Source organism: Rhea pennata, chromosome 3, assembly GCF_028389875.1.
Source record: "Rhea pennata isolate bPtePen1 chromosome 3, bPtePen1.pri, whole genome shotgun sequence".
Classification (NCBI taxonomy): Eukaryota; Metazoa; Chordata; class Aves; order Rheiformes; family Rheidae; genus Rhea; species Rhea pennata.
Window position 1 is genome coordinate 57,988,750 of NC_084665.1, and position 27,480 is coordinate 58,016,229.

General features: G+C 40.1%; 1 protein-coding gene across 1 annotated transcript in view; it reads left to right on the forward strand.

Annotated features, from left to right (window-relative positions):
• MTHFD1L (methylenetetrahydrofolate dehydrogenase (NADP+ dependent) 1 like) overlaps positions 1 to 27,480 on the forward strand; it is a 162,368-nt gene that overhangs the window by 84,247 nt on the left and 50,641 nt on the right. Inside the window, exons 21-26 of the mRNA XM_062572378.1 lie at positions 6,656 to 6,795; positions 9,505 to 9,546; positions 11,513 to 11,613; positions 12,217 to 12,394; positions 23,979 to 24,086; positions 26,035 to 26,187. Coding sequence (XP_062428362.1) covers positions 6,656 to 6,795; positions 9,505 to 9,546; positions 11,513 to 11,613; positions 12,217 to 12,394; positions 23,979 to 24,086; positions 26,035 to 26,187 — 722 coding nt within the window. The remainder of the gene's footprint in view (positions 1 to 6,655; positions 6,796 to 9,504; positions 9,547 to 11,512; positions 11,614 to 12,216; positions 12,395 to 23,978; positions 24,087 to 26,034; positions 26,188 to 27,480) is intronic.

A 27,480-nucleotide genomic window follows, 5' to 3' on the forward strand; every position in this document is an offset into this window, starting at 1 on the left:
TGGAGACCAACACTTAGCCTGTGAGTAATGGGTCCTCACATGGACAAAGGAATTAAGAAAAAGTGGTTGTAAAACCTGCCAGGCTTAGCAGAGGGTTTCAGAGAAACTTACAGTTCCCTTTATTTCTTTTAGAATGAATTGTTTGTGGTTCATAAGATACCCTAATTATTTTTATTTCTAGCAATAAATTTAAATAAGGAGCTCATTGCTAGTGAGGTGTAAGAAGGCATCAAATTTAACATTCAAAGTATTAAGAGTATGGTTTGACAAGGCAGCTAGGGGTGAGTTAACAATTTATCGCTGTCGAACTGTGGCATTTGTTCCCCTGCTGCTGCTTGTGTACTTTTGGAGCTTGCTTTGAACATGTTCAGACACTTGTCTGGTCACACGGGAACTCATTCAAATCTCATCCAGCAGAGAGAGAGGGGGAAAAAAAATGCGGTGTTTTTCTGCTTGTTTTTTGACCTAGCAAATTAGATCAGTTTCTCTTCTCATTAGATGAGTGTGAAAAACCTCTTGGGGATGGGGAAAGAGGAGGGGGGCAGGGGAGAAAGGTGGCAGAATGAGGAGGGAACAGGAGTCCCCCCCCACTTTCAACGCGCAAGATATTCGTTTGGTTCAGCCACAGCGTAAAACTGTGCCCTGAACCAGTGCTCCGTGGAGAGGGACGACTGCAGCTGCGCTCGGGTCTGTTTTCCAGAGGGAGAGGCCAGCGGCGCGGTGAAGATGAGCAGAGCTTGCTGTCGTGCAGTGCTGCAGGCCTGCCAGCCCCTGGATTTTGCAGCCTGTTTATTTTCGCCCCTTGAATATCAAATCCAGCATATCAGCATGCGCGTATAAGCAGGCCTGTAAAACTGACAAAAGCGAATTGTGTTCCTAATTGTGAGAGAAATAAGATTTAAGGGTTATCTTCAGCTCTCTGGCTTGTAGTAAATAAGCTAACTTTCTTTTAGCTTTTTGTCTACATCCTGGGGGTGATCTGTGTGAGTCAGTGTGCCTGCTCCTTTGTTTAATATATGAGATGCTCTTGGAAAGTACGGGCTAGTAACAGCAACTGGTATTTCAAATGAGTGACTGCAAGAGGTTACATATAACCTTTAGTTTCTAATTTAAGTGTTTTGCATTTGAATGGTGAAATTCAACTTTTCAGAGAAAAAAAATCTGACCAAAAAATGGAAATAGTTTGTTAGAGGATCCCAAGGGAACTGGAACGAAGGTGGGGCGTGTTCTCGGGAGCCGCGTGCCCTGTGCAGCCTACGCTCCCAGGAGGCAGCGGCAGTGCGTTGTCACCTGGGGCTCGCTGGGACTGGAAGAAAGCCATCAGGAATTGAGCTGCTGCTGTCACGGAGGTGTGATGGCAGGATGCTTGAATGTAAATCTTCTTTTATAGCTGACGTACTGCATTGTTTTGAGAAGCTGAAAATTTCCAGGAGATGCTTTTCTCCAAACAAATTTTTATCAGTAAAGGTCTTGACAGCCAGAGTTCGAGTATTACATCTCGGAGGTTGAGTCTGGAACCAGAGATCAGGCATTTATAACATGTCTCCTTGTGGGTGTTTGCAGGGGGGCTGCTGTCTGGGTACGTTGCGCTCAAAGAGGGTCTTGCCTGAACAGTAATCTATGATTGAGCATAACTTCGTTGTCATATAACCTGCTTTTTGAGAACAAAATTTATTTTGGTCAGAATTTCTTGCAGAAGAAAATTCATTAATAATGTTAAAAGTGTGATACTTGTTGCTTAAGAAGCCCAGCTCCCAAGATCTTTTGGTTCAATCAGAAGTCTGGATTAGTGGTCAATATTGAGAAATCTCCAGTGGCCCTTACCTCTGTAGGGCATATACAGTCGTGGAATCTTCCTGTAGCAAAGGATGAAAAATACCTGTTATCTTGAAAGAAATTATGTTCTGCCAAGCTGAGCAGCAAATATTTTTGCTATTCCTGTGCTCCTAGGCTTCACTGAAACATGGGCTGCCACAAAAGCATCAAACTTTGATAGCAAATATAAACTCTTTTCTTCATGACATGAAAAATGTTCAGCCTTAATATATGCATGTGTTGTTTTCTGCCCTCAAGACTGTGTTGGACTTTGTGTCCAGTGGTGGTAGCAACAAGCGCCTCAGCGTGACATGTCAGATGAGAATGCGTCAGAAGTAAAATGAACAGAAAAACTCCCTCCATTAAAGAAAAAAAAAAAAAGAGGAGGAAAAAAGATAAAAAAAAAATCTGTTGCGTTCCAAGATCAGTCATAATAATGGAAGTTCACATCAGATAAATTGCCAGAGTCAGAATGGACAAACATCTGGTTTATTCATCCCTAGCTATACTAACAAAAATATGATATCCTGTTAGATAAATCACTGATCATCCCAGTTTATCTTGGCAGTTGCGCACCTTTATATTTTTCACTTAAACAAGAACGTATCAGTACTTTACAGCTAGCGTGCCTCAAGCTCCAGGTTCACAGTTCATGTGCTTCTGCGACTTTGAACTCTACTTTTCCTGAGTTTACCAGTAGACAGCTGCACCAGAACAGATATGTTTACGTGGGGGGAGTAAAAGGCAGCAAGCAGCTCAGAGTTTCCATTTCCTTTTACATTGTTCAGGAATCCAGGCTCACAATTCTTGTCCTAAAGCTTCACCTCGTGTGTGCGCTCCTGACTTGGCCCTTTACAGTATAAATGTTTCATTTTGACATTGATTTGTTGATAGAAAGTGCTGACTGGGGAAGAGCTAGTTTTACTACGAGTTAGCATCAGTTTATATTAAATTAAACTGTAGGTGAAATATCTTAAAAAGAAAACCCACTTTATGTGAAGGAATTAAAGAGTGTGTAAATGTGGGGCTAATGTGGAACCGTTTTATGCATTTATAGCGTGATAGATTTATTTCTAGGTGGAGAAAAAAACACATTTTTTTATTAAGCATGACTATGAAATCTGATTAGCAGCTTAAACCATGACACTGACTCTTCAAGCTGTTGTGATGCATAGATGATAAAATATTCCCAGATGTGCTTGGCAGGGCAGTAATTCCATGACAAGGAGGTTATGGTAATTATAAAGGAGAAACGAAACCATCAGAGCCATTTGTTCGTTTGCCCAAACCCAACCCAACCCAAAAGTGGAGTTAGGGACTTCAGTGAACAGGCTCTATTGTACAGAAAGGAAATTCCTTCTCTGATTTTATACAGCCTGACAGACTTATCATCTCTGTTGCCTAATTCCACATGCCTAATGAGCTTTTCCTATCTCTTCTGTACTTAACTTGGACATTTTAGTTTCTTACTCTGAACTGAAGCTATGATTTTTTGGTTATTTTGGTAACTGTGCTGAGTGCAGTAATGTTACATAAGTGACTTTTTGAAGGCCCTATAGTAATTCAATGTATTTTGCCTATTGTTAATTTGAAACGGGATTCCCTGCTTAACTTTGATGTATTAGAATGAGCCTGGCTTTAGGTCGCTCTCAGGTGGACGGTTCATGAGAAGAAATTGCTTGAACTTTTTGGAGCAATTTGATTCAGTTTACTTCTGATATATGTATGTATATTAATTGCTAAATGACTGTGGGACATTATTAAAAATAATGTAATAGCACAGTACTGATACATGTAAACTTTTAATTTAATCAGCATTCTAGTGCTTCTTATGATGCTCCAGGACATAAAATTGAAGCATAAAATTGGAACGACAACGAAGTATTTGTAGATTTAGGTTTTGCTCTTTATATTACTGTGCAATGAGCCAGCTCGGAGTGCCGTACTGCCTGGAAAGTAATCTTTCTTGTATAAGTCATTGTCCGGTTTTGCCAGTACAAGAAAAGGACTGGGAATTCACAGCCAGGAGTGGGACTGTAGCAGCCCTCATTTAGGTTGGCATATGTTGCCATGGGATTGCATTTTCAGGCTAGCAACAAGGTGCAAATGCGTGCATATTTTCTGTGAGCTCGCTGAAGGTAAGTCGTTTAACTTGTTATTTTCTTGCAAAATACTGTATTTGGCGGGGCTTGGAGGAAGAATCAAAGCAAGCAGTTAAGGCCATGCTGGCTTCTTCGTGTCTGGTGCACACCTCCTCTCTGTTTGCGGGGCAGCAGCCTTGTTAGCAGAGATTCACGGTGCTCAGAAGTTGCTGCTTTGAGGGGGACGGGGTGAAGGGGCCTCTGGGGAGGGGAGCAGAAGCTTTGATGATGTATCATATACTAGAAATGATAACTGTGGCATACATGACTCTACGTATTACTTGCAATTTCTGCTGTTTGTTGAAGGTGATTAACTGTTTTATCTCATAATCTCTAAATGTAGACTAGCTTGACCCTTTTCATCCATGCTCTGTATTTGTTTCTCATTGGCACTCTAATTTGGAAGCAGGAAACAATTTTAAAGCAGTTGTATTAAGTATTTCAGCACAAAGATTTTAAAATGTAATACTTTGGCATATTGTTCCATCTCCTCGCTGTTCCTCAGAGGAAATAAAATGGAGCTGGTAGCTTTCATCCAGGCAGCTTTTATACTACATCCTATTTCTTTCCTTACACTGGAAAAAGTTCTGACGTTCCTCTCTCCGTTTCCTCCGCTTTAAATTGTGGAATCTCATTCTCTGTGCTGTAGTGTTCACGTTTAGCTTTTCAGATATTGGTATAGATTCAGATCATTTGCATGTATCAAGTTTAGGCACATCAGTGTTCCCCCCCCATATCAAATGAAAGCATTACAGAGAATAAAAAGAAGAATATGCATAGCTAAACAGATTAGTGCCTCCTGTGCAGTTTTCCTGGGTGTTTGCTCTGGCTTCTCAGTTTATTCTCTCCACATAAAGGGAGTCTAGCACCTTCCTGAGAGCCTTGAAGGGCTATGTGAGCTGTTCTTGGGCTCACTGGAAGCCTGAAATCTGCTTTCCTCTGATTGGAAAGTACAGAAAGGGGCATCCTGAGTCTTAAGAAAAACTGACCCTTTAAAAGGCTTGGCATGGAAAGGATTAATTCCCTGGAAACTTTGTTTGGAAACCAGTTGGGAGACTGCTATGTATACGTGCTGGCAATCTCCATAAAAGACAAATTATTTTCCCACCCTCTTGAGTACTTGGTAGTTTATCTGTTGTTTATATTAAAGATTGATCATGGTTATATATTCCCGATCCAGAGTTCTCATTAATCATGCTGTGCTACATGAAAGACAGGAGAAAAAGAATGGGGGTTACTGGAAATCCAACATGTGATCGTTGGCTCTGCTTCTAGTATGACTTATGCCAACAATAGCTTTGTTCTTGTGAAATACTGTGTTTGGGTAAAATTTGTTTTGTTTTGATTTGGGTTTTTTGGAGTTTCCATGTTTGAAATACCTGTTTTTCTCAGGGTTGCTCGGAAAGAGATACTAAAATCATTGCAATAATTTTGGAGAATGCTAATGAGGACATTTGTTGGGTTGCTGTTTCAGGAGGTTTCTGCTCTCTGCCCCCCCATCTCCTTGTTTGCGCGTCCTTGTGCCCTCCCCCAGTCCCACCAGCCGTTTCCTCCGGCAGAGCAGTGCCACGCAGGAAATTGCTTTGGCGCCTGCTAAAACGCAGGGGTGGGAAAGGGCTGGTGCAGGAGAACAAGCGCAGAAAGGCCAGGACTTCCTAATGTGCATCACTGCCAGCAGGAGGATACTTCACCCCACGGCAGCAGAGCCTCTCCTGGAAGTTGCACCTTGCGCTCGTCCTCCCTGACCCCCATGATCACACACACACATACACACACTACACGCGCACACACACACACGTACTACACGCACACACATACATACACATGCACACTGAGATTTAATCCGTTGAATTTACCAATGGCCATCTGCTTGTGTTCATCTAAAAAGAAGAAAATCTCAGCTTCCTTGAATTAGAATTTAAGAGAGGCAACTGAAGTAATTGATATATGCCAAATCAGAGCAAGTTTAAATGAAGGCAGTGTCTTCAGAGGTAGGCAGGTATTCTTCTATTTCTGTCTTTACTAAGAGGACTTTGCCTGGCATGTTCTAGTTCTGCATAATTTTTTTCAAGTCATGTAACGCTAACGTCTGACAATTCCTTCATGCAAAACCTTCTTACAGAACTCACTGTTAATATTATTTTCAACAGTAAGACAGGGTTATAAATGCTGTTTTGTGTTTGTAATTAAACATCTGCTCTAGAAAAGCAAGAGATGAGGAAAAATTCTGCAAACTTAGGAGAATTTAGGTCCATTATTAGTGATGAAAGAACTTCTTCAGTGAAATCAAGGAAGAAAGTCTAGTACAGGGAATTCTTATATGAGTAAGTTTTTTTTCAAACATTTTAAGTAAGTGTAATTATACAGAAATAGTTATTTTAAAGGACCAGATGCTTGTAAAATTTTGATGATTCAGATTAATTTGTGTTGCTTTCCCCCCCCCATGTGACTATGCAGTGATATATTGTACTGATCAAGAGTAGGAGAATTTATTTCTGAATTGGGAATAGTTTTTTTGGTTTTTTGTTTTTTTTAATCAGACTCAGTAATGTAAATAGAACTCCATTTGAAAGTTCATTCAAAACTGAGTACTGGTGTATATTTAAGTACACTGTATGCTAAAGTAAAAGTATCCCCTAGCGTTTAACCAAAAGCATGTTTTATGTGTGGTTTTGTTTTGTTTTTTTAATGCTTAACAGTAACTGAAGCTGGCTTTGGTGCTGACATTGGGATGGAGAAATTCTTCAACATCAAATGCAGAGCCTCTGGCTTGGTTCCCAGTGTGGTTGTGCTTGTTGCTACAGTGAGGGCTTTGAAGATGCATGGAGGTGGGCCAAATGTAAGTTTTTGCACCTTTTTTGGAAAATAAAATTGTTGCTAATGTTTGAAATGAGTAAAATATCTTGGTTTAAGAAATAATGGGGGTAGGTCATGGAACAGTACTCAGATACCCTCTCTGAGTTACCTTACCGTATAGCTGTGGTGTCCAAAGGCAATGCAAGAATGGAAAGGCACAAATGAAAGAGTGAAAGACCTCTGCAGAAGTACTAAACCTTGCTGAGAGAAGTTTGTTTGCATGAAAAAATATGCTATAAAATGTTTATATTCTTTTCCTCACATCTTGAAATAGCATTTATAAGTGCACTAAAGCACTCATAAGCTGGGAAACTTGGCAGCTGAGGAGTGAGAAGAGAGTTCAGGTTGCAGTATTTGAGTGGAGGTAGGGAACTTAGTGAAGCTTTTGAGATTTCTTTCACTGCAATAATGGGAACTCCTTCTGTCCTTTTAATCTGCTCAGGTTAGTTCCCTCAGGGATGCTGAGGTAACTGATACAATTGTGCAGGTGTTTTCCAAGTGTAGTGAAGGTCGCCAGTGTGTCATTTCTTGTTCTTTAAGCTGAGAAGAGACTTGCACAGATTACTGATCGTAGAAGTACTCCCCAGTCATTCAATCAGGCTAGCACTCTGCTAGCCAAGCAGACACTAAAACCCTAGAAATAGTTTTTTTCTGCCCAGGAGCATGTGAGAGAATGATGCTGCTAGGGAAACAGTCTTATTGGGTGAAAATGCGGCAGCTGTTTCCATGGCCGCAACATTTTGGAATGCACCATCTTCCTTACAACTAATCATCTAAAGCTGAGCTTTTCCTTTTTCAGTTTTTCAGATGGTAGACATAATTATGTAACTTTTGTTATTTTAGCCCACTTCTAATGAAACTTTTTTTAAAATTGAATTCTTCCATGCATTTTCAAGGCTGATTTATTGTCATGTACATTATCAATCAGTGTTGCAAAACAAGGATTGATATGTGTTTTCATAACTATCTCTATTTCTGTCTGATCTGTCTGTAGAAGTATAAAGTTTTCATTTGGTCACATGATGCATCATACAGGCATATGGAATACTAAATACTTCTACTGGAGGGTTATCTACAAAAGTGACCAAGACCAATATTTGGGACTGTTTGGTCCTTGGAGGCTCAATGTAGTACCCGTGTGATACTCTGTCCATCTTTGTGCTTTCCAGCAAGTTAAAACCATTGCGTACAGTTCCTTGCCTCAAGCAATTACAGGGCACCCAAAGATGCTGTTACTTTTTTAATTATCTGTGCTGAGTTGATTTCCCCTCAGCCAGCTGTTTGAAGTAGCTTTCCATCATCTTTGTGCTGCTGGTGCGCTGTTAAGCATGTGGAAAGGGCCCAAGTTCTGTCTGCTAAGACATCTGAAATGACAAGGCTGAATTCCTTCCAATTAACTACTTAATAACTATCTATTTAAATAGAAATAGAAGGTCATGTGGGTGAAAGAAAGACTTTCTAAGTCCTAAAATCAGCTTAAATGTCTCATTTGTGATTGAGAGCTCTATCTTACGTACTATTTATTAGTTACATTCTGTATTGTATTAAGGGTACAGCAGTTAACAAGAAGCATATATGTCACGTTTTTAAAAAAATCTGAAGTTACATTAAAGGCATACCTTCTAAAAATACAAATTAATTTAAAGAAAACTTTTACATACAAATAACTGTTCATTTTACACATTCTAGTTTTTATATTTGTCAAAATTAAGTTTAGCTAACTTGTTCAAAGTCCCATAAATGAACACACATTTGTGATCCCTCCTTTTCCACTCTGCAGACTTTCCTTCAACTTTTTTTTAGATCTGTTTTTTTCATATATTGCCAAAATACACAAGCTAGGAACAGAGAACAGTTTGCTTAAATAACATTATACCATCTCTGTTCCTTCCCTGACTTGAACTTGTCTTGAACTAAGTATTTGTAGGCAGCATTAGAGTCACTTCAAGCATATGGATATACCCTGAAGAGTGACCTATGTCAAAAGTACGTGTAAATGTTCTGGATATGCATGCAGTTTTATTTTATATCTGATTTGCTCAGCCTACTTATCCTCTAAGCTGAGTGTTTGCCGATTCTCACACTACTATGGCTAAACTAAGATTCAGCAATTACAATTTAAGTTAGTGTCCAAGTTGGAGAAAAAGTCAGCTTAATCTTCTAGTAGTTGTGTTTTGGTGGCAGTAACTCATTCATGTCACCAAAATGGCCAAATTGGGTTTCAAATACCAAAAATTGATTTAAGGGATGTAACAATGGTGTAACTTTTTTGTTTCTTAGTTTTACGTAGTCATTTTACTCTCTAAGAAATCTTTTACCACCAGTTTCTGATTCACTGCTGTATCTTGCTGTCCAAAGAAAATGGAAAGTGCTACTATTCATCTTATACATAATTTGCGATAAAATTTGCGAATTTGTATTGTAATTGTAATTCGTAATATATTTGCAAATGTAAGTGTATTTGTGTTGTATAAATCTAATTGTATTGTATAGCTGCATTTGCAATATAATTGCAAATTTCTAATGTAATTCGCAATAAAACAGAACCTGCGGTCAAGCTATGATTTTTTTTGTGCACTGTGTGCAGTGATTAACAGTGTAGAAAGTAAGCAATATGTGCTTCTGACCATTTAGGACTATGGCATGCATTGTTAAATCTGCAGTGATTTTCACTGACTGTTTATTATTCCAGGTAACTGCTGGTGCCCCACTTAAGAAAGAATACACAGAAGAGGTAAGCAGAACTATTATAAAAATTTTATGAGGAAGTGTTTGCTTAAAAGAGACAGAGTAATATGGTGTATGGAGCATAACAACTTCTCATTCCACTGGGTGGATAGCGTGCAGCCTCAGGGGCAACGATAACGCGCTCTGATACTGGTATTCAGTAATCTCCCTTAGCAGGCACTGCTGGTAAGTGAAACCATCTCACCTTCCCTCGCCCACTTGATGTCATCCCTCTAGTGTGTGCTGTGTGTGACTGGGTGGTACACTGGACTGAGGAACTGAACCAGCTGAGAATAACTTTTTTTCAGCAATTTTTCCAGGACCACTGAGCTTTTGGTCTGGTCATGTCTTTGTTCCAGTCCGTCACGCGGCCTCTCGAGCATTTCTGGCATTCATGGGACAGGGGCAGAATGGTGCAGAGGTCAAAACTGGCATCTGAGAGGGCTGGGGGAAGGAATGATGCTCCCTGAAATTAATGACAGCTTAACCTGTCCTTTAAACAATAAGTTTACTTTGTTTGTGCTTCGTGTCTGGCGTTGGGTGTCACACTTCAAACTAGATTCTTTAAGTTTTCTTTGTCTCTTCATTATAGACAAAATCTGGTAGTTTAACCAGTTACTTGTGTTCTAGCTGCTGCCCTCTAATTTCTGACAGTTTTGCAACCTGATCACCTTTACATGGTGAACAATATATGTTTAAATAGCCACTTAAGTTCTTTGGTTCTGTCTGCCTAAGGATGTGTGTTTTATTACAACTGAGAAAAGGGTGATACAGTGTAAACTGACAGAGCACGTAAAAAATCCACTAATGAGGTTTTGACTGGAACGTATATACATTAGTTTGTGCAATTAACACATCTGTGTGTCAGATCCCATCTCTCTACTGTAATTTGTTCAGAAACTTTGGAAGAAATAGACAAATGGTCATTCATCGTGCGTGACAGGAGACTCCAATATATTTGCACAGTTATTTCTGCATTTAATATCTCGTGCATGTAATACAGATCTTGACACAAGCATATAAGTCTTACAGGCTCCATCTCTGTGGTCTCAATATTGCTGAGGTCATGGGATGTGAATGAGCATTTGCAGCTTAATAGACTTGCAGTTAGAGCTGTCTCCTTGGTTGTGTGATGTTGCACAAAGGCATGTGATTTGAGTGCCTTGCTTCTGCACTGGAGTTTGGAAGAGGTATCTGCTGTGCTTCTTGATTGACTGATCTACTAAGAAGAAGGGTGAGGGAGTAATCACAAGGTGACCAGAACAGCTAAGGAGAAAAAATGATTTACCTTCCATCCGGTAGTGACCGGCAGCACATCTGTGTTGTACCGCTAGGTATTTTCAGGGCATCCACTAGTCAGAGCAGGAGAAATAGGGCAGCAGGCAACAAGGTTGCCAGTATTTTTTGCAAACCTACCAACAGATCATTTTTGACATCCTTATTTTATTTACTGGTAGCTGATCATCAGATGAACTGTCTTCTTGTGTCACAGAAAGGAGTAGTCTGGCAGCACAGGAAGTTCTGCTGACCGTGAGGGGGAATTTCTTCCCTGTGAGAGTGACGGAGCACTGGACCAGGTTGCCCAGAGAGGTTGTGGAGTCTCCTTCTCTGGAGATATGCAAGGCCTGCCTGGATGCAACCCTGTCTACCGTGCTCTAGGTGACCCTACTGAGCCGGGAGGTTGGACTAGATGATCTCCAGAGGTCCCTTCCAACCTTACTGATTCTGTGATTCTATGATATTCATATACAAATTTTGGACACTGCTTAGTCACTTAAATATATCTGTTGCTTATTAATTGAAGAAAGAATAAATAGGATAAGCAAAAAAATGTTTTGTTTGGAAGCAATTTACTTGCCCATAACTGTCAGGATCTGCCCTATTTATATTATGTTTAATTTATAGAAAATTCTTTGGCTGGATAAGACTTGATGCATCTTACTATTTCCAACCATTTTTGTTTAATTGCACAGAACCTCCAGCTGGTAGCTGATGGCTGCTGTAATCTACAGAAACAGATTCAAATTACTCAGCTATTTGGAGTTCCTGTTGTAGTTGCTCTAAATGTCTTCAAGTAAGCCTGTTCTTCCATTACTTGCATGGGTAAATCTGCAATTCAAGCCTATAGTTTAAGCAGGAGGCATTGCTATGCTACCTGAATTATGCTGTGTCTCTTATTTCTGTGTATAAGCCTGATCAGTGGGGACAGAAGAATCTGAATCAATATGATGTGCCTTTAATTTTTTTAAATTTGAATTAAGACCTAAAGATATTATTGCATTCAGAAAGCTGTTATTTTATGTAACACTTTGAACTTTCTTTTCTTAGTTTTTAAATAAAGTGGTTTTGGCTTGAAGAAAAGAAACTTTTAAATGTTTTCTATTTTTCATCATGAATATAAAAATATTTAAATCTTCCACTGCTACTTAAGGCTTTAATAACAGAGAAGATATATAATGTTACAGAATTATTAATGTTCTGTATTCATTAGTTACAAAAAATTATAAAAGTGTTCTTGAAAGACGTAAATATGCTGTCTATCAATGTGCTATGTATATGTCACAATTTATAAATACATTTGCTTTACAATTGCATGTATAGAATAAGGCTAAGCATATATGGTTATAAAAGAGAGGTAATTACGTAAAATCATGACATAGAATTGTTTGGTTGGCAGAACTGACTCTCCTGCTGAAGTTGATTTGGTCTGTGAGATTGCAAAGCGATCTGGAGCATTTGATGCTGTACCCTGCAATCACTGGTCGGCTGGTGGTAGAGGAGCAGTGGAATTAGCTCAAGCTGTGGAAAAGGCAGCCAATCAGAAAAACAGTTTCAAATATCTGTATAACTTGGAGGTAAGTTTTTTTTTTTTTTTTTTTTTTCAATAAGTGCATGCTACATCAGCGCTGGATTTAAAACAAGAAGACTGTTAAAACTGTCTAGCATACTTGGAAAAAGGGGCTTGGCTTGGCTTGGCTTAAAATTACGAAAACTGAAGACAAAGAATCTCCATGACTTGTCTAATCAGTAGTGTAGAATACTCTCTGGGAGTGCTGGTTACTCACTGCATTAAATCATGTTTCTTATGCTTTCTTGTTTAACATAAAAGTATATATGTAGGGGAAACATCCACAAATTATTGTGGGAGAGTTTCAGATTGTGCGATCTTCACAGAGAAGTTTTTCCTGACAATCATCTAAAATGAAAATATATTTAATGTCTCAGAGTCACAGGCATTGCACCTATTTGTGGCTCCTCTTTGCAGGTATTCACATACTTGAAGTGCAGGCTGTTAGAGGTAGCTGAAGCAAGAGGACATGGGGAGCCAGGGGCTTTCCTCTTGTCCCAGCCCCATGGGTGCATGGCCGCTGCAGTTCCCTGTCTCCAGGTGCAGCCAGCAGCGATGCTGATCGCGCAGTCACTCAATACTCACACCTCCGTCTGCACAGATCGATATGAAGAGAAAGCACTGCCTTTACCAGCTCCCACCCACACAACCACAGCACTTGCATGAACATGACCAGCGCACCCAGCCCCGTCCTGTCCCTCCTGTTCTGCTGATTGTCACTGGGGTCTACTAGTGCAATATGTAGATGTGAGTCCCTTCAGCTGCTGGCTGTAAACCCTCAGGCTGTTCAAGAGTGGCCTCCAGGCCCCCTGCCGTGCTCCAGCTGCTGGCAGCTGGACCGACAACCCCCTGCAGTTTGTGGTGTCACTCCAGTCAGTGGCACGCAAGTCTCTTTTTTACCAGCTACTCTGGCTTGGATTTTGCTAGTGAGTTTTCTGAGCATCTTCTGTGTGGGTGGGCTTTCTGCCTGGAGTGTGTATGAACACTCAGGGCAGAGAGTGCACCCACAGAGAAGATGCTCAGAATCAGGTATAATGAAAATAGAGGACAAACTACCACCTTTACTTGATCGGCCCTTTCTTCTCCTTTGCCTTCTATTTCCCATTCTCATTCCTTCCTGATTCACCTTGATCCCTTCCTTTCCCTAACTTTGGTCCTAGTAGGTCCCCTAGTAGGTCTCACACATTCTCACAATCCCCTTAAAACTTCCCATAGTAAGTTTTCCACAGTTGCAAAATGATCCTCCTCCTGCATCCCATAATGAGTCCTGTACCTTTGGAGGCAAATCACTCCCTTACTTTGCAAAACTTTCTGAGGAGAGAGTTGACTCATCTTTGTGGGTTTCTCAGCAGAGACAGTCTGATCCTTCACCGTGGATGGTCTTGGGAAGGAGCCAGTTCAGTGTGCTCTGATTTTCACTTATTAGGTTGTGTGGATTTCTCCACCTGTTGTCATTCCTCTGATCCTTGCTTGGTCTTTGTGTTAAGTTTCTTAGCTGTTAGTCAGATACCCTAACAAAGGGTAAATAGATGCCAAATTTCGATCCTAAGTCTACCAGAGATGGTGACTTTTTTTTCCTAAGTTTTAGAGGCTTTGTTACTGCAGTTGTCTGCAAGGTAACATCACAGCAATGAGAGCCTGTTGAGAGGAGCAGCTTGCAAGGAAAGGCTGTTTGGGCCTCTGAAAGCACTACGGTGGAATATCGCCATGCAGACAGAACATTTAGAGGGACATACAGCCAGGAAGGTTATACGAATGATTTCCCAAGGCTTTCCAGACTGTACTAATCTGAGTGGGTTAAAATTTGGGCAGTAAAATAGACTTTTCTGGCACCAAGGAAGCCCTGATCAAATTTCAGATCCTGTGCCCCAGCTGACAGTGCTACTTAAGTTTTTTTTAGAAAATGCTTGAAAGATATTTTTTAACAGCAGAAACCCTGACTTCATTCTTTTACATGGCTGAAAACCCCTGTTTTGATTCTTCTCTCCAGAAAAAAGTTCAGCCTGAGATAGATACGCCCTACTGTTGTCTCTCACTCTCCATCTCCTTCCTGAGATGTACCTCCTTTCTATTGCTTCCATTTTATTCGTTTTTTCCACCTCCCCCACCATTTTTCCAAATGTCAGTAATCCAGACAACTCCTATTAGTATTAAACATTGCCTTCACAGAATAGATGGAAATACCTGGGGAATAGAAATGCTGTGGCATCTATTCAGGGCTTTTTGCCCAGGGAACGTTTTTACAGCCAAGCAATGAACAATGTTTCTGACTTTCTGAGCTTCTCTAATGAGATGCCCTGGAAACTGAGGATATCATTTTATATTTTTTGCATAATGAAAAAAGAAACATGTATAGTAATCATCCCCATAGGAGGCTTGCATTATAGAGATAGCACATTAAAGCTTGATAAATCCCATGCTTAAGGTCTGATGTTACTATACTCTATATAACCAGCAGTCTTGTGGTATGAATGAGTAGAAAGGCTTGGCAGGGGGCTGACTGTGCCTCTGTGGAGGAACAAAATGAGATTAATTTCTTCTTTAATATCTTTCCCAGGCACATCTTCTTGTGCTGCGTTGCATAAGCTGCATGATCTTAGCACAGAGGCAATGAATCATATCTTTACGTCACCTTAGTATCCTGTAATGTTACACAAATATTATAAGCCTCAAAAATACGTTGAAGGAATTTTATAAAAACATATACAATTTTAAAATATTATAAAAAAATTAACTTATGCCAACAAAAGCAGTAAAATGTAAAGATCAGAATTCTGTTTCATTCTTACTGTGCAAAGTATGGGGACTGAAGCAACTGAAAACAGGAGAGTGAAACAGCAATGCTGTCGCTTGGAAAAGTGTGGTAGGTCGTTTGCTCACTATGCTTATAGAGACGTGAAGGAAAACAATCTCTTCCAAGTGAGCCTACCCAGGTATTAATTTGGGGTCTAATAGCATGTTTTGGTGTGGCAGTTTTGAAGAATGAATCCTACTGCTCCAAAAGGTAACTATGACATAAAATTAAAGAAAGAGGCAATAAAATGGGATACAAACAGATGTTTTCCCCAGGTCGTTGTGCTTATGGGGGGTGACTGAAAGTGCTATTCCTCATCTTTCCGGAGACTTCCACATTCATCTGATTACTTGAATGCTTTTGAGTCCTGGTTTCCTCAACTCGATGAAGTGTGATAGGTTTTTTTCTTCTTTTTTTCTTCTATCCCTTGAAAGATTGAAGGGGGAAATACTCTACAGAAGACCACTATCACTTCATTTGTATCTCTATCTGTCTTTCTAAGATTACTCAAATCTTCCTTTTAATCCATCTCTCTATAGGTATCTTATTTTTCCGAGTCTGGAAAACTTCATCATCTCGTACTCTTTTTCTCTTTACAATGCTTTATGTAATTTCCACATATATATGTATCTGCAAACAAAGACTTCTTTGAAAGGTGTTTACAAATGTTTGTAAAATGAGAAGAACAAGATAAAGTCTTTTCTACATGGACTGCTCTGTCAAATACTGGCAAAAAGCTGTCCGTCACATTTTTGTTTTGTTGTTGTTAAATCTTGGAGTGTGTTTGAACATTTTTACTGTGCTGTCCTTTGATACCCATGCATGAGCTGAATGAACAAATTTGGACACTGAGCAAGCACAATTTTATCAGTTCAGGACTCGGACTCAACTAGGTGGTCCTGCTGGGTGTCAAATCACGCTAGCCTAATTAAGGGGCTGTGCTAATGTGATTAGATTCTTTAAGGCATCTCAGTGGGTCTGTTTAAACTTCCTCAGGTGTCTCTCCATGATACAGCATACTGTATTGCACAGTTGCACTTTCGGCTTGCCCTTCAGGTTTTCTTAATTTATTTCTGTAAGCAGAAATAAATTCTGTTTTTGTTTCTGTCCTAACAACTGATACTTGTGACATTTTCTTTTATTACTTTTTGATTCTAGCAAGAGTTCATGTGACAAGTGGCATTAGATGCAAATATTTTTCAAGAGCTGATATGGGAACAGGATAAATATCCAGCCTGTTTTGAGACAGTTTCTTTGTGAAGAAATAGCTGCATATACGATTTTTCTTTTGTGAAGAATAGCTGCGTATATGATTTTGGGAGTGTGTGTGTATGAAAGGACAGTGTCCTTTCGTGGGTCAAGCACAAGAAGTGGCCTCTGACAAAAAACTCCAGCGTTGTTGTTGTTTTAAAAGTGCAAGAGAAGGTCATAAGCAGATAAGATGCTTGCAGCATGAGGAATAGTACTTGGGAACCTGGCAGTGTGAGGGGGGCAGTCAGGAGCAAGGCTGAGATTTTTATGTTACGCTTTGGAGGTTATAAAATAGTTTAAAAGATCATTAGCAATAGTCGTAATTAAATGTTTTAGCATGTGGTTTTAATATGTTTTTGTCCCCACTGCACGTTAACCCCTCTTTTTTATTGTTGAATCAGTTTCTTGCTGAGTATTTCCCTGTAGTGTTTGGAGGGATAGGTTTGTTGTAAAGGCCTCCTAAACTCTCTGTGAAGCAATCTGCACTTTATTTTTTTAAAATATATATTCTTGCTACATATGGAAAATATCAAAATATCAACTCTCTTATCAGTGTAGACTTCCTTTCTAGGTTCACTTTTCTTGAAGTATGTGTCTTGAAGTTGCAGCAGAAAGCTATTACTCAAAGTGAGTTGACCGACCTATTAAAAGTAAGTTTAGATAACTAGGGGGAGGATTGGAGGGGATGGAAACATACGCATCCCATTCCCAAATTTCTCTGGCTTCAGTGCTTGTTCTTGGGCAGGGGGGAGAAGGGTAGGAGCTATATTCCCTGCGAATGCATGCCTGGAGAGTAACCTATCTTCTTTTACTGTCCAGCACAGTGAAACTTCTGTGCTTTTAGAAAGAGAACATGGAGGGTCTCATCTCTGCTCTTGTGCTGAACTCTCTCATGACTGCAGCACCCCTCCTCAACCATCTGAGTGAAGGGAGGCCCTAGCTTTTTTTGAGAGATATTGCTCTTTCTTGCGAAGCGTTTGGACCTGCATGGGCCAAAGCTCCAGGAGACAGGAGGAGGACAGGCATATGGCATGAGGAAATAATTGGGGATCTGGTAGGATCAGCAGATCTGGTCAGGCAGAGATTCAGTATTGTCTCTTTAAAAGATGGATATGGTGAACTGACAGAAATGATTGATGAGCCTCAAACCACCAGAGTTATGCTGCATGGGGAAACTAATTAAAGATTGCGAAGGTCACAAAAGAAAGGAGGTGAAGAGATTGTTTCAGTCGTCCAAATTCTTCGTATGACGTCTGTTTTTGCTGATGCTCGGCCTCAGGGCAGTATCACAACAAACTGTCCGAGTTGTGCTGTGGAAGTTGGTCGCACAAACAGTTTCGCCGATGGCAGTGCTTTGCCTGGCCAGCCTGCAGAGCGCGGGAGAGGCCGGCCACTGGGAGAGAGGCCGAGTTGCGCTTCGCGAGGAGGCAGTCCAGCTGTAACAGCTTTGGCATTGGTATTTTTCTTGCCTTCCTTGGACGGTGACAATAACTCGGGCAAGTCCGGAGCACCCCCGGTTTTGGCTGCCCTCGCCTCTATTCTGCTACGGCCGTATGGTGCCAGCTGCCACTCGACTGATTTCTTCTGCTCCTAGCTTCAGCCACCAGAGATGATGGGTCGCTCAGGGCTAAGCAGAGCACCACAGCAGAGGAAGCTGCCAGCAGCGGTTCTCTGTCCATTAACCTCACTTCAATCTGCTGCCCATGGCCTCAGACAGCAAGAATGAGCTATGAATAGTGAAGGGAGGAGTGAGGAGAGATCACAGAGGAAACGGCTTCCTGGTGCGAGGGCAAGGAGAAGGAACGCAGGGCAAAAGGAGGCTCAGAGGCACTGGTTTTGAGGGAGGGAGCTTCAGGGAAGTGACCTAAGGTGGAGCGTTTCGCCTCTTTGCAAGTTGGTCATCTCTTTAAGTATAGGCAAAAGGTGAGGGGATTTTTTTTCTTCTCCCTCTGTTGATACCCAAGTTTTGGAAATCATCCGCTATGTTTCTGCTGTCACACTGGCCCAACATAGCTCTTTTCTTTTGCCTAGGACGCAAGAAGCTTTTATTTTGAAGCTTCATATACAGCACAAAGTTCAGTGAGGTATGGATCCAGTGGAAGGTCCTTAAGCACTCAGCAGCAGGAATAAATAAAATTATCTATGATCCTTCCTGAAGCTTCTCCTAATAAATGATGAAGATCATTTCTCATCTTGAAATGCAGGCTGTACTGCCCTCCGGGGTATGCTAGTCTTTAAACTACTTCCCTCACCCCATTGCCAGTGAGCTATCTAGCAGTAAAATCGCATGAAAGAGGAATTCCCTAGTGCTGTACCAGCCTCTTCTCCCTTCCACTGCCATCAAAGAGATTTCAGAGGCGTGTTGACAGGTTTTTTCTCCACTGGATCAGACCTTTTTGGTTTGGAAGCTATCTTTGTTCCACTTCATCTCTTCCTCTGTGTATGTGTGTGTAGGCTCATGACAACACTGCAATTTTATATTTGTTTTTATTGTTTTCTCATTCTTTTGATGAAGTTGGGGGTTTCAGAGTTGGGGAAATGGGAAATGACTCTACGGCCACAGGCTTAGGTGTTGATTCACAGACTCTTTAACTTGACTGAATAAGCTTTTCTGCAAATTAAAAAACAAAATCTTGTCCTGTGCCAACAAAGGAAGAGGAGTGCTAAAGACTTGGGAATCCTTTTGTCAGCTGCAGATCTTCTGGAACCACAATATACAGATATTTTAATAAATGTGTTTTTATTGTATCCAAGGGAAAAGCTAGAAGTAGGAGTTTGAATGTGCAGAGTCAGCTATTGTTTTAGCACTGCACTCTGTCACCTCACACAGCACCTTCAGCCGTACTCTCATCATATGTTTTCACTTGGCAACATTCCCAAGAAGAGAAATGAGTGATGTCTACATATTGTTTCACTTAGTCGGCCAGTGTTTCCTTATTATTATTTTCAGTGAGGGCAAAATTTAAAAAAAATAGAAGTGGAACTACCTTGAATTTTAAACTATGTAAAGAACTAATGTTAAAAAACAGGTAGTTGAACATCAATAAATTAACCAAGCCGTAATACTACAGACAGTGGAGCTAAAGTGAATGTTTAAAGATTTTAAAGTGTTAAATGTGTCAATTACAAGTGATGGTGCAGCAGCTTTTGTATTCTTCTCTGGGTAAACACCATGTTTTTTCAACAGAATCTTAAGTTTTCTCAGAGAATAAAGTAGCTTCAAGTATTTTTCTCATAACTGTGAAGAGATCCCTTCAGATGGTGCTGCCTTGACTCACATTCACTTACAATCTCAAATGTAAGGTAAGTAACACCAGTACTTCCTATAGCAGTCATGGCTCTGCTGAGACCCATTCAAATAAAGGCCGACTAAAAACTTAGCACTGTTGACTCTGGTTATTCAGAGCCATATTCTGTTGGACTCTGTTTTGGTGAAAAAAGACAGTCAGGAGGAGTATTTCAAAGTAGAAGAAGAGAAGGAAGAAAGTAACTGAGGTTGTTTTCAGCTTCAGCAGTCTCAGAGAGGTTGGATGTGGGTATTTAAAAAGATGTAGTCATTTCTCCAGGAGGCAAAGAGATTAAAATCCAGTGCCCAGATTGGGATATGAAAGATGTGTCTCAACACAGTCGGTAGCCAGATCCCTGAGTAATATGAGTGTAATTTGACAAGATGCTGACTTTGGCAGTAAGACTGATTTGAGGAGCCAACTTGTGCAGGTACAGTTTCAGTGGCCCATTTTAAGCTGATTGAGCCTGCCTTTCTGCAGTGATGGCAACTTTAGCCATCTCTATCCCTTTCCTTTGTACAGGCTTTGCCTTGCACCAGCAGTTGTATTAGTGTAACTCTTCTGTGTGGCTTTGGGCAGATGACTGGATCTGTGAACTGATCTGCTTTAAAGTAGCATTTTTTTTCCTGAGCTGTGTTGTAGCCTAGATTGCTTTCTCTGGTGTATACAGCTGGACAAACAGCAGTGCTACCCTCTCCATTCCACTGGCACAAGGATGAGTGTGAGCAGCAGAGGAAGGCAGGAGAAGGAGGGTCTGTTGAATTTGGTCTGCTGCTCTTGGAAATGCTTGTCAAACTACACTTGCGAAAAATGTTAATCTGCAGTCTACTGTTACAGATAAAGGAAGAGATGAGGAAAGAAATGAGAAAGCTAACATAAATGAAAGCTATATTAAACTACCTTCTGCTACAAAGTGATGTTGTTGATAATATTAGAAGAAAGAATATTGTGTATTAAACAGCACCAAGCTGCACTAACACTATGACTTGGCCAGGAAGCAGCAGTGTGCCAAGACTGCGTGGCAACACTGGTGTGATTCCATCCTGGTTAATCAGTTTAGTCTTGAGAGTGACAGACTGTCCTCTTCATCAGTGCTGATTCCTTGCTTTAATCATAATGAAATATCCCACCACACAGACACTGTTTTTGTGAAAGCAGTCTATGCATCTTTGCTGTAGCACTTGTTGTATTCCAGCTGAGGAGATAATCCTTCTTGTAGTGTGGGTGCTTGGCTGCCTTAGCAAGTGTGTGTGTGCGCGTGCACGTGTGGGTGTGTGCACGCGCACCTGCTTGCCTTAGAAGTAACATATGGCTTTGGTAGCTCCAAATGTGTGAGATTTCAGAAATGCACATGGTCTCTGGCAGAACTATGGAGACCTGTTGTTTCTCAGAGCAGTCAAAGCTCCTTACACATCAGCAGATATTCATATGGTGTGACCTTGTAGCATTTTGTCACATTCGGTATAAATTTACGTCAGTTATTTCATGGCACCATTTGCCTAAGTAACTAACATTGAATTTGAAATGAATTCTCTGAATTACCATAATTCCTTCAGCATTAGTACTAATATATAATATCTGTAAAGTCAGTTTTTATCTAAATTTATAATACAGTGGTTGAATATTTCTCTTGTGTATCACCTGTTCTTCACATAAATGCATGTGGTTGCATAACATTCCCAACCTTGCTTAAATGAAATGAGGAGAACTGTTTTTATTGCTGATCTTATATCTTTAGTGTTTTTGGTGCTTTAATTGTCTGCACATTTTATAAATGTCATTATCACACTAACTGTCCAGACTGCAGAAGTGCTATGAAACCCTATGTCTGTGAAGGTGCAGTTCTTACACACATTATATGGACAGGACTTGTTTCATTAAGAGTGTTACTGTGAAGGCCTGTGAGCAGTTGCATCAGCACAGCTGAGGGTCGTGAATTACATTTGGGCAGTGGGAATGAATGACTGGTTCAGGGATATCCTAGGCCGTTGTAGAAAATACAGGGGGGCTGCACCCTCATGCAGAAAAAACAAAATAAGACAGAAACACTTCTAAGTGCCTGGGATATGTGACTCCTAGTGGCAGATGTTTGACCCTGGTGTTTAAGGTACAAATAGGTGGCCCACAAAATTACAAGAAGTGTCTGTATTTGAAATCAACTGGAGCAAAAATCTGACTTACAGTCCCTTAATTATTTAAATACTTTGGATAATTTGACCCTACTTTTTCCCTATTTTTTTCTACTCTTTGAATTCAGCTAAGCACTGTTCATATGAGTTAGCATTGTAAAGCATTGATACATATGGTGGATCCCTACTTCTATCATTGAGAGGATTTCTGCAGTGAGGTGTTGAGTAATCAACGGTATTCTTGAAAACCTAAAGCTAAAGTAAACATTAAAAAACAGAGAAAACAAATTAGAATTGTTCCTACAATTGTTTTGTAAACATCTGAGTTTCTGTGGTGGCAAATGTATAAAAATTCTCTTGAATTACTAGCACTTTTTTTCTGATAAAAGCCATTAAATTGTTTTTGACTTAATTGAATTTGTATTTCTTGTGTGAAGTACCAGGTGGCTTTTCTTTGGAGAATATTTTAACTGAATTGAAACAATATTGCCTAGCAGCATTACTTGCTACATGGAACACAGGAAACTTTTTAGCTTGAAATACTGTTACGCTGTGATTCTAAATAGATAATCCCTTAAAAATCCTGCTGAATACTGGGAAACAGGTGGATCCTGAGCACGGTGTAGTGTATTCCTCTCCTTGCGCCTGCAACTTGAGGGAAGAAACATGTCTGAGAATGTGCACATAAATGGGCAGTGCTGATGTGAGCACGCATGCCTCCTGGCTGATTTCTGCCTGAGTTGGGCTTACCACATGTTGTGAGGTTAAATAGGCCCAAACTCTTCTACAACATGGTGCAACCCACCTCATCCATTTGGATGTGCAAGTCTTGCAGAGGTGTGTGACTGCCTCATGAAAACATTTCTGTTAGCTGTTTGCATTTTTGTATCTGCTTCTCCACTGGTGATTCTTCTGAAGTTACATTCACAAAATTTGAGGTGTGGTTGGTGGCCAAGCAAGTATCTGAAATTCCGATTAAAAAAAAAAAAAAAAAAAAAAAAAAAAAAAAGTTCTTCTATCCAGCTCACACTCAGTCATGCAAGATACTTAGCTTATCCTGAGGGGAAACAGAATGCCAGTGCTTTCATTAAAGGAGTTTCTTCTGAGGCTAGCCAGCACCCTGCTGGATTATATTTGGAAATTTTGGAAATTATAGCTGTCATTGCTGGAAGAGGGTTGCAGAGGCTATGGTGTTGTCAAATTAGTTTGAAATATTTCAAGGCAAATGCAAACTGAATCTAAATGAACATCTCCATCTCAATGAATTTACTGAGGTTTAAGCAAAAATTTGTTCATTTTGATGTTGGTGTATGGACAACAGGGAGTGGAACTTTTCCTTTTGCTGTTGCTATTAGTCCTTAACTGCATGCAAATGACACCCAAAAGATGAGGTGACAGACGTGTTTGCATTTCTTACACTGTTCATAACTGCGGTGGTCATGAAGATACCCTAATAATGAACCTAGAGGAACTTTCATCTCATGATGGTTATCCATGCCACTAAAATATTCGCTTCATCTTAGTGCTGGCAGGAGTTATGCCCAGGACGTTTGTGATTCATTACCTGCAATCTGTAATAAAACTCATTAGGTTTTATTGATTTGCTGCTGTTATAAAGGCTGAAGTCAGGAATGTGACATCATTCCACCCAATTAAGCTACAATAATCGTATTGTCAGCTTATTTCAAAAGATGTCTTGTAGCATGTCTTTAGATGTCACCTTGAATTTTCTTAAGTGAAATTTTATTTGAGTCTTAGTAGCTTTTAACTATCCTACATTTTACCTGCTTGAAAGAATGGGAAGCGAGTCTTCTCTTCCTTCAGTGTTTCTGTACTAGTGTTCTTTATTAATGTAAAAGCAGACTACTTTAAACTTTCATTTTTCTCAAATATAATCGTAAATACAAAAAATGTCAGTCTGACACAAACTTTTATATATCTTTGCAGAAAAAGTATTATTTCTAGGAAAGCATTGCGAAAATGTGACTAGCTGCGGAACTTTCTCTAAATTCACCAGTACTCATAGACTCTGAGTTTGTTGTTCACAAACCTTCTTGCCCTTCTGGGAATAAAAATATCTTAGTTTCTCTTTTCAGTGCTCATATTTGTATTGTTTCCATGTCTCTGCAGCTTCCTATTGTTGAAAAAATACGGATCATTGCTCAGAAGGTGTATGGAGCTCAGGATATAGAGCTCTCTCCTGCTGCACAGTCACAAGTGGATCGTTACACTCAGCAGGTAAGAACAGCAGTGAATTACGCTGCCAGGTACCTGCTTCATGTGAATCTTGGGAGACCTTAGGTTGTACAAGGTTCTCAGTTCGGAGGGGAGTTTTTAGACTAGCTTTTCTAAAAGGCAGGAGCCTGCCCATGGTGCTAAACTGTGGGGTTGCAGTGGATTGTTTTAGAATAGGTAGGACAGAATGGTTTTAACCTTGTAAGATATCTTCTGTAAAGCAGCATATATCTTTGAGTATGTTTAGTTTGCAATTTTCTTGCAATTCCTGGAGCAAAATCCTTTTCTCGTTATTCCCTAAATTTCAGTTGTGCTAAGACTCTTTCATTGTGGATAACTACAAAATACTCTCTTTTAATGTTAACAGGCAGCATTTTTTTCATTCAAGCCTTGGGGGTATTGCTTTATATTGCAGCTGAGGTTGCTGGAGAGTTGCTCACGTTGTCTTTCTAATTATGCAACAATTCTTAGATGTGAAAAGATATCCAGAAGTTGGATGTCTGTCTTAGATGTCTAAAGCAAAGTGAGATGACAGACACACAGAAGAGTAACATTTACTGCTTCAAATGTGTAACAGCACATCTGCATAGATAGCTACTAATGAACATGCCCAATTTTAGCCCGAGTGTTCATTTGTACCTGCCAAAAATATATGCATGTTTCCAAGTGCAAAAAGTTTTGTGCGCAACCGTGTATTTTAATAGCAAAGCTCCTGATACTTTTAAAATCTTTTGTTTCCCTTCTGATCGTGTCTTTTTCAAGGGGTTCTGAGTGCTAGAAGATGAAATAGGTCACTGTTTTTAAATCATGTGGGGGAGGAGGTATATTACCATTTTGAAACCCTTTGGAGAAGTGAACATATTTACTGTAAATAATAGCAGTTTCTGCTAGTTAAAATTGCTGGAGCCTTTCTGTCAGGAAATAGAAAGTAGAAAATGTGGCTGATATGTCATGGAAAAATTCCCAAGTATACTTTATCAACTTGGTCAGGCAGAGCTATAGACATCTTCTCTAAAATGCAAATGTTCTGAGAATGATGTTGGGTTTCTAGATCAAAAAGAAGCTTATTTTGTATACATGAAGCAGAGTAATCCATTTCTTCACATTCTCCATCTCCACTTTGATTCTGTAGTCCATTTTCTAGTCTAAATATTAGTTATATCTGGAAATATTTTCAAAATGTCATTAAAGGGTTGCTGTCAGCACTGGGCTGCAGAGGCAATTCCTGCCAGTATCTGCTCTCTCCTCCTGACCTGATGAATTGCATTCATTTGCCCAGGAATCAAACAGAAGAGTGGAAGGTCCCTGTGCTCAAGGGGGACCTGAGAGGCAAACAGCACATGGGGAATAGTGGAGCTGATGAGGGCCTTTGCTCAAGTTTCTCCCCTCTTTTGAGCAACTACTGCATTGTTATAATTAAAGTGAGTGCCGTCACTTCACACACACTTTTGTCTTGTTTAAGAGCAAAAAACATCATGAATCATTTGTGTTTCCTGACGGTCTCACATAGATACCTAACTTGGTAGTTAGTGCCCAGAGAGAAGTGCCACACAGGCGTTTTGTTGACTAGCATACATTTCTTTTTTCATGTTGTGTCTGTTGCGCACTGGTTCTGAAGATAATGCTCTCCAGCCATTGTACAGGCAACTTTTGCACCTAACTCTGGATTAAAAATTCACTCTAGAAGCTGGATATCACTGCAGCCAAGTCCCTTTGGAGGTCTTGGCTTGAGAGGAGGGAGAGAGAGAGAGAGAGAGAGAGAGTAGCAAGTAAAATGCAGTATTCTCTCCATTTCTGAGAGATTTTAACTGTTAAGAAACTGATGTTCATTATTTCTATATTGTTTTTATGATCTACAAAAGACAGTGATAACAAAGGGGAAATGTAGTCTGTCTTTATTGTAATCTTGTAACCTTAAAAATATTTTTCTTTTCTTTCTCTCTTCTATCAGGGATTTGGAAATCTTCCCATTTGTATGGCAAAAACTCACCTATCCCTTTCCCATCAGCCCGAGAGGAAGGGTGTTCCCACTGGTTTCATTTTGCCAATTAGTGATGTGCGGGCCAGCATTGGAGCTGGATTCATCTACCCTTTGGTAGGAACGGTGAGTGCAGAGTATTCAACTCAGTTGCTCCCCTCCTGTTGACACAGCTTGATGGGGAAGTACATTTCCCCTCTGCCACTCAAAATAATGTGTAGAACCAGGTGAGTTCTAATTTGTCGTAATCATTTTCTCCTGCCATATCTTGTAGCTCTATGTTGATCGGAAAAGAGAACTAGGAAAACTAAATATCTTACATAAGAGCTTTTACCAGCAGGTCTGAGGGAGTGACTCTTTGCCATTGTTACTGTTTCTAATATTTTTTTATTTAGCCCAAGATATTTAGGCAACTTAATCCTGCAGAAAATGCTATTTTCTTATCTGTTTCCTTTTATTACTCACTTGCAGCCTATATGAATACTGTAGTTTCATGATTATCTTCTAAATGCTAAATCCCGTCTAAATGCTAGTCCATCACTATAGAGCATTCCGTGTTGTATTTAGATGAATGCAATTGTGTTAGGAAAAACGGTATGATAGAAATAATTGCTTTCCAGTGAGATCTGATGAGCCTGATCCGTTCTCCATCTTTATGAGCATCTCTGTTCTGTAAAACTAAGTTCTAGTGAGAACGGAGTAGGTTTCTAGCTGCAGAAGTAGCAGTATATTCTTTCTATTTTTTAGAGATTTAAGTATGAGGTACTAAAAATGGCAAATGTAGTCCTTTATCTGTACCTGTTGCTTAAAAGTAGAGACTCAGATTAGGAAGTTCCTGATACTTCCTCCCTGACATGCCTTTTCAGAGTAGCTGGGAAGGTACTGGCTTCAGCTTATGGTTTTTGCCAACCACGCACATCTTATTTCAAACAATAGTTGAACTATATCTGACATCTCATAGCATGAATTATTACTGACATATAGCTGATTCATGGGATGGTGCTAGTGAAGGGATGCAAAAGCTATTGCATTTCCGGAAAAGAGTACTCTCCCTGCGTTATCTCATCTTCCCAGAGTGCGGCCTGGTTTCCTTGAGTAGCAGCATGCTTGGGAAAGGCTGAAAGTTTCTAATCTATTGTTTTGAATTCCCTCTGAAACAATCAAGTGTTTGAAACAAGGAAGGAAGTACTTTCTGACCATGAGAGTTCCTGGAGTTCAGGAAACTGTGTCACGTTAACTCACTGCACTTGGGGATGTGCTTTCCTTCTATGTGGCCACACGGTGTGCATCCACCAGAAGTGCAGCACAGCAGCTGCAAGGGGCAGTCAGTTATGCCCAACTTCATACAGGTGCAAGGTGATATGTAGTGTTTAAATTGTGTAAGACTAAACTCCAATTACTGTTGACAGAGAAAATAAA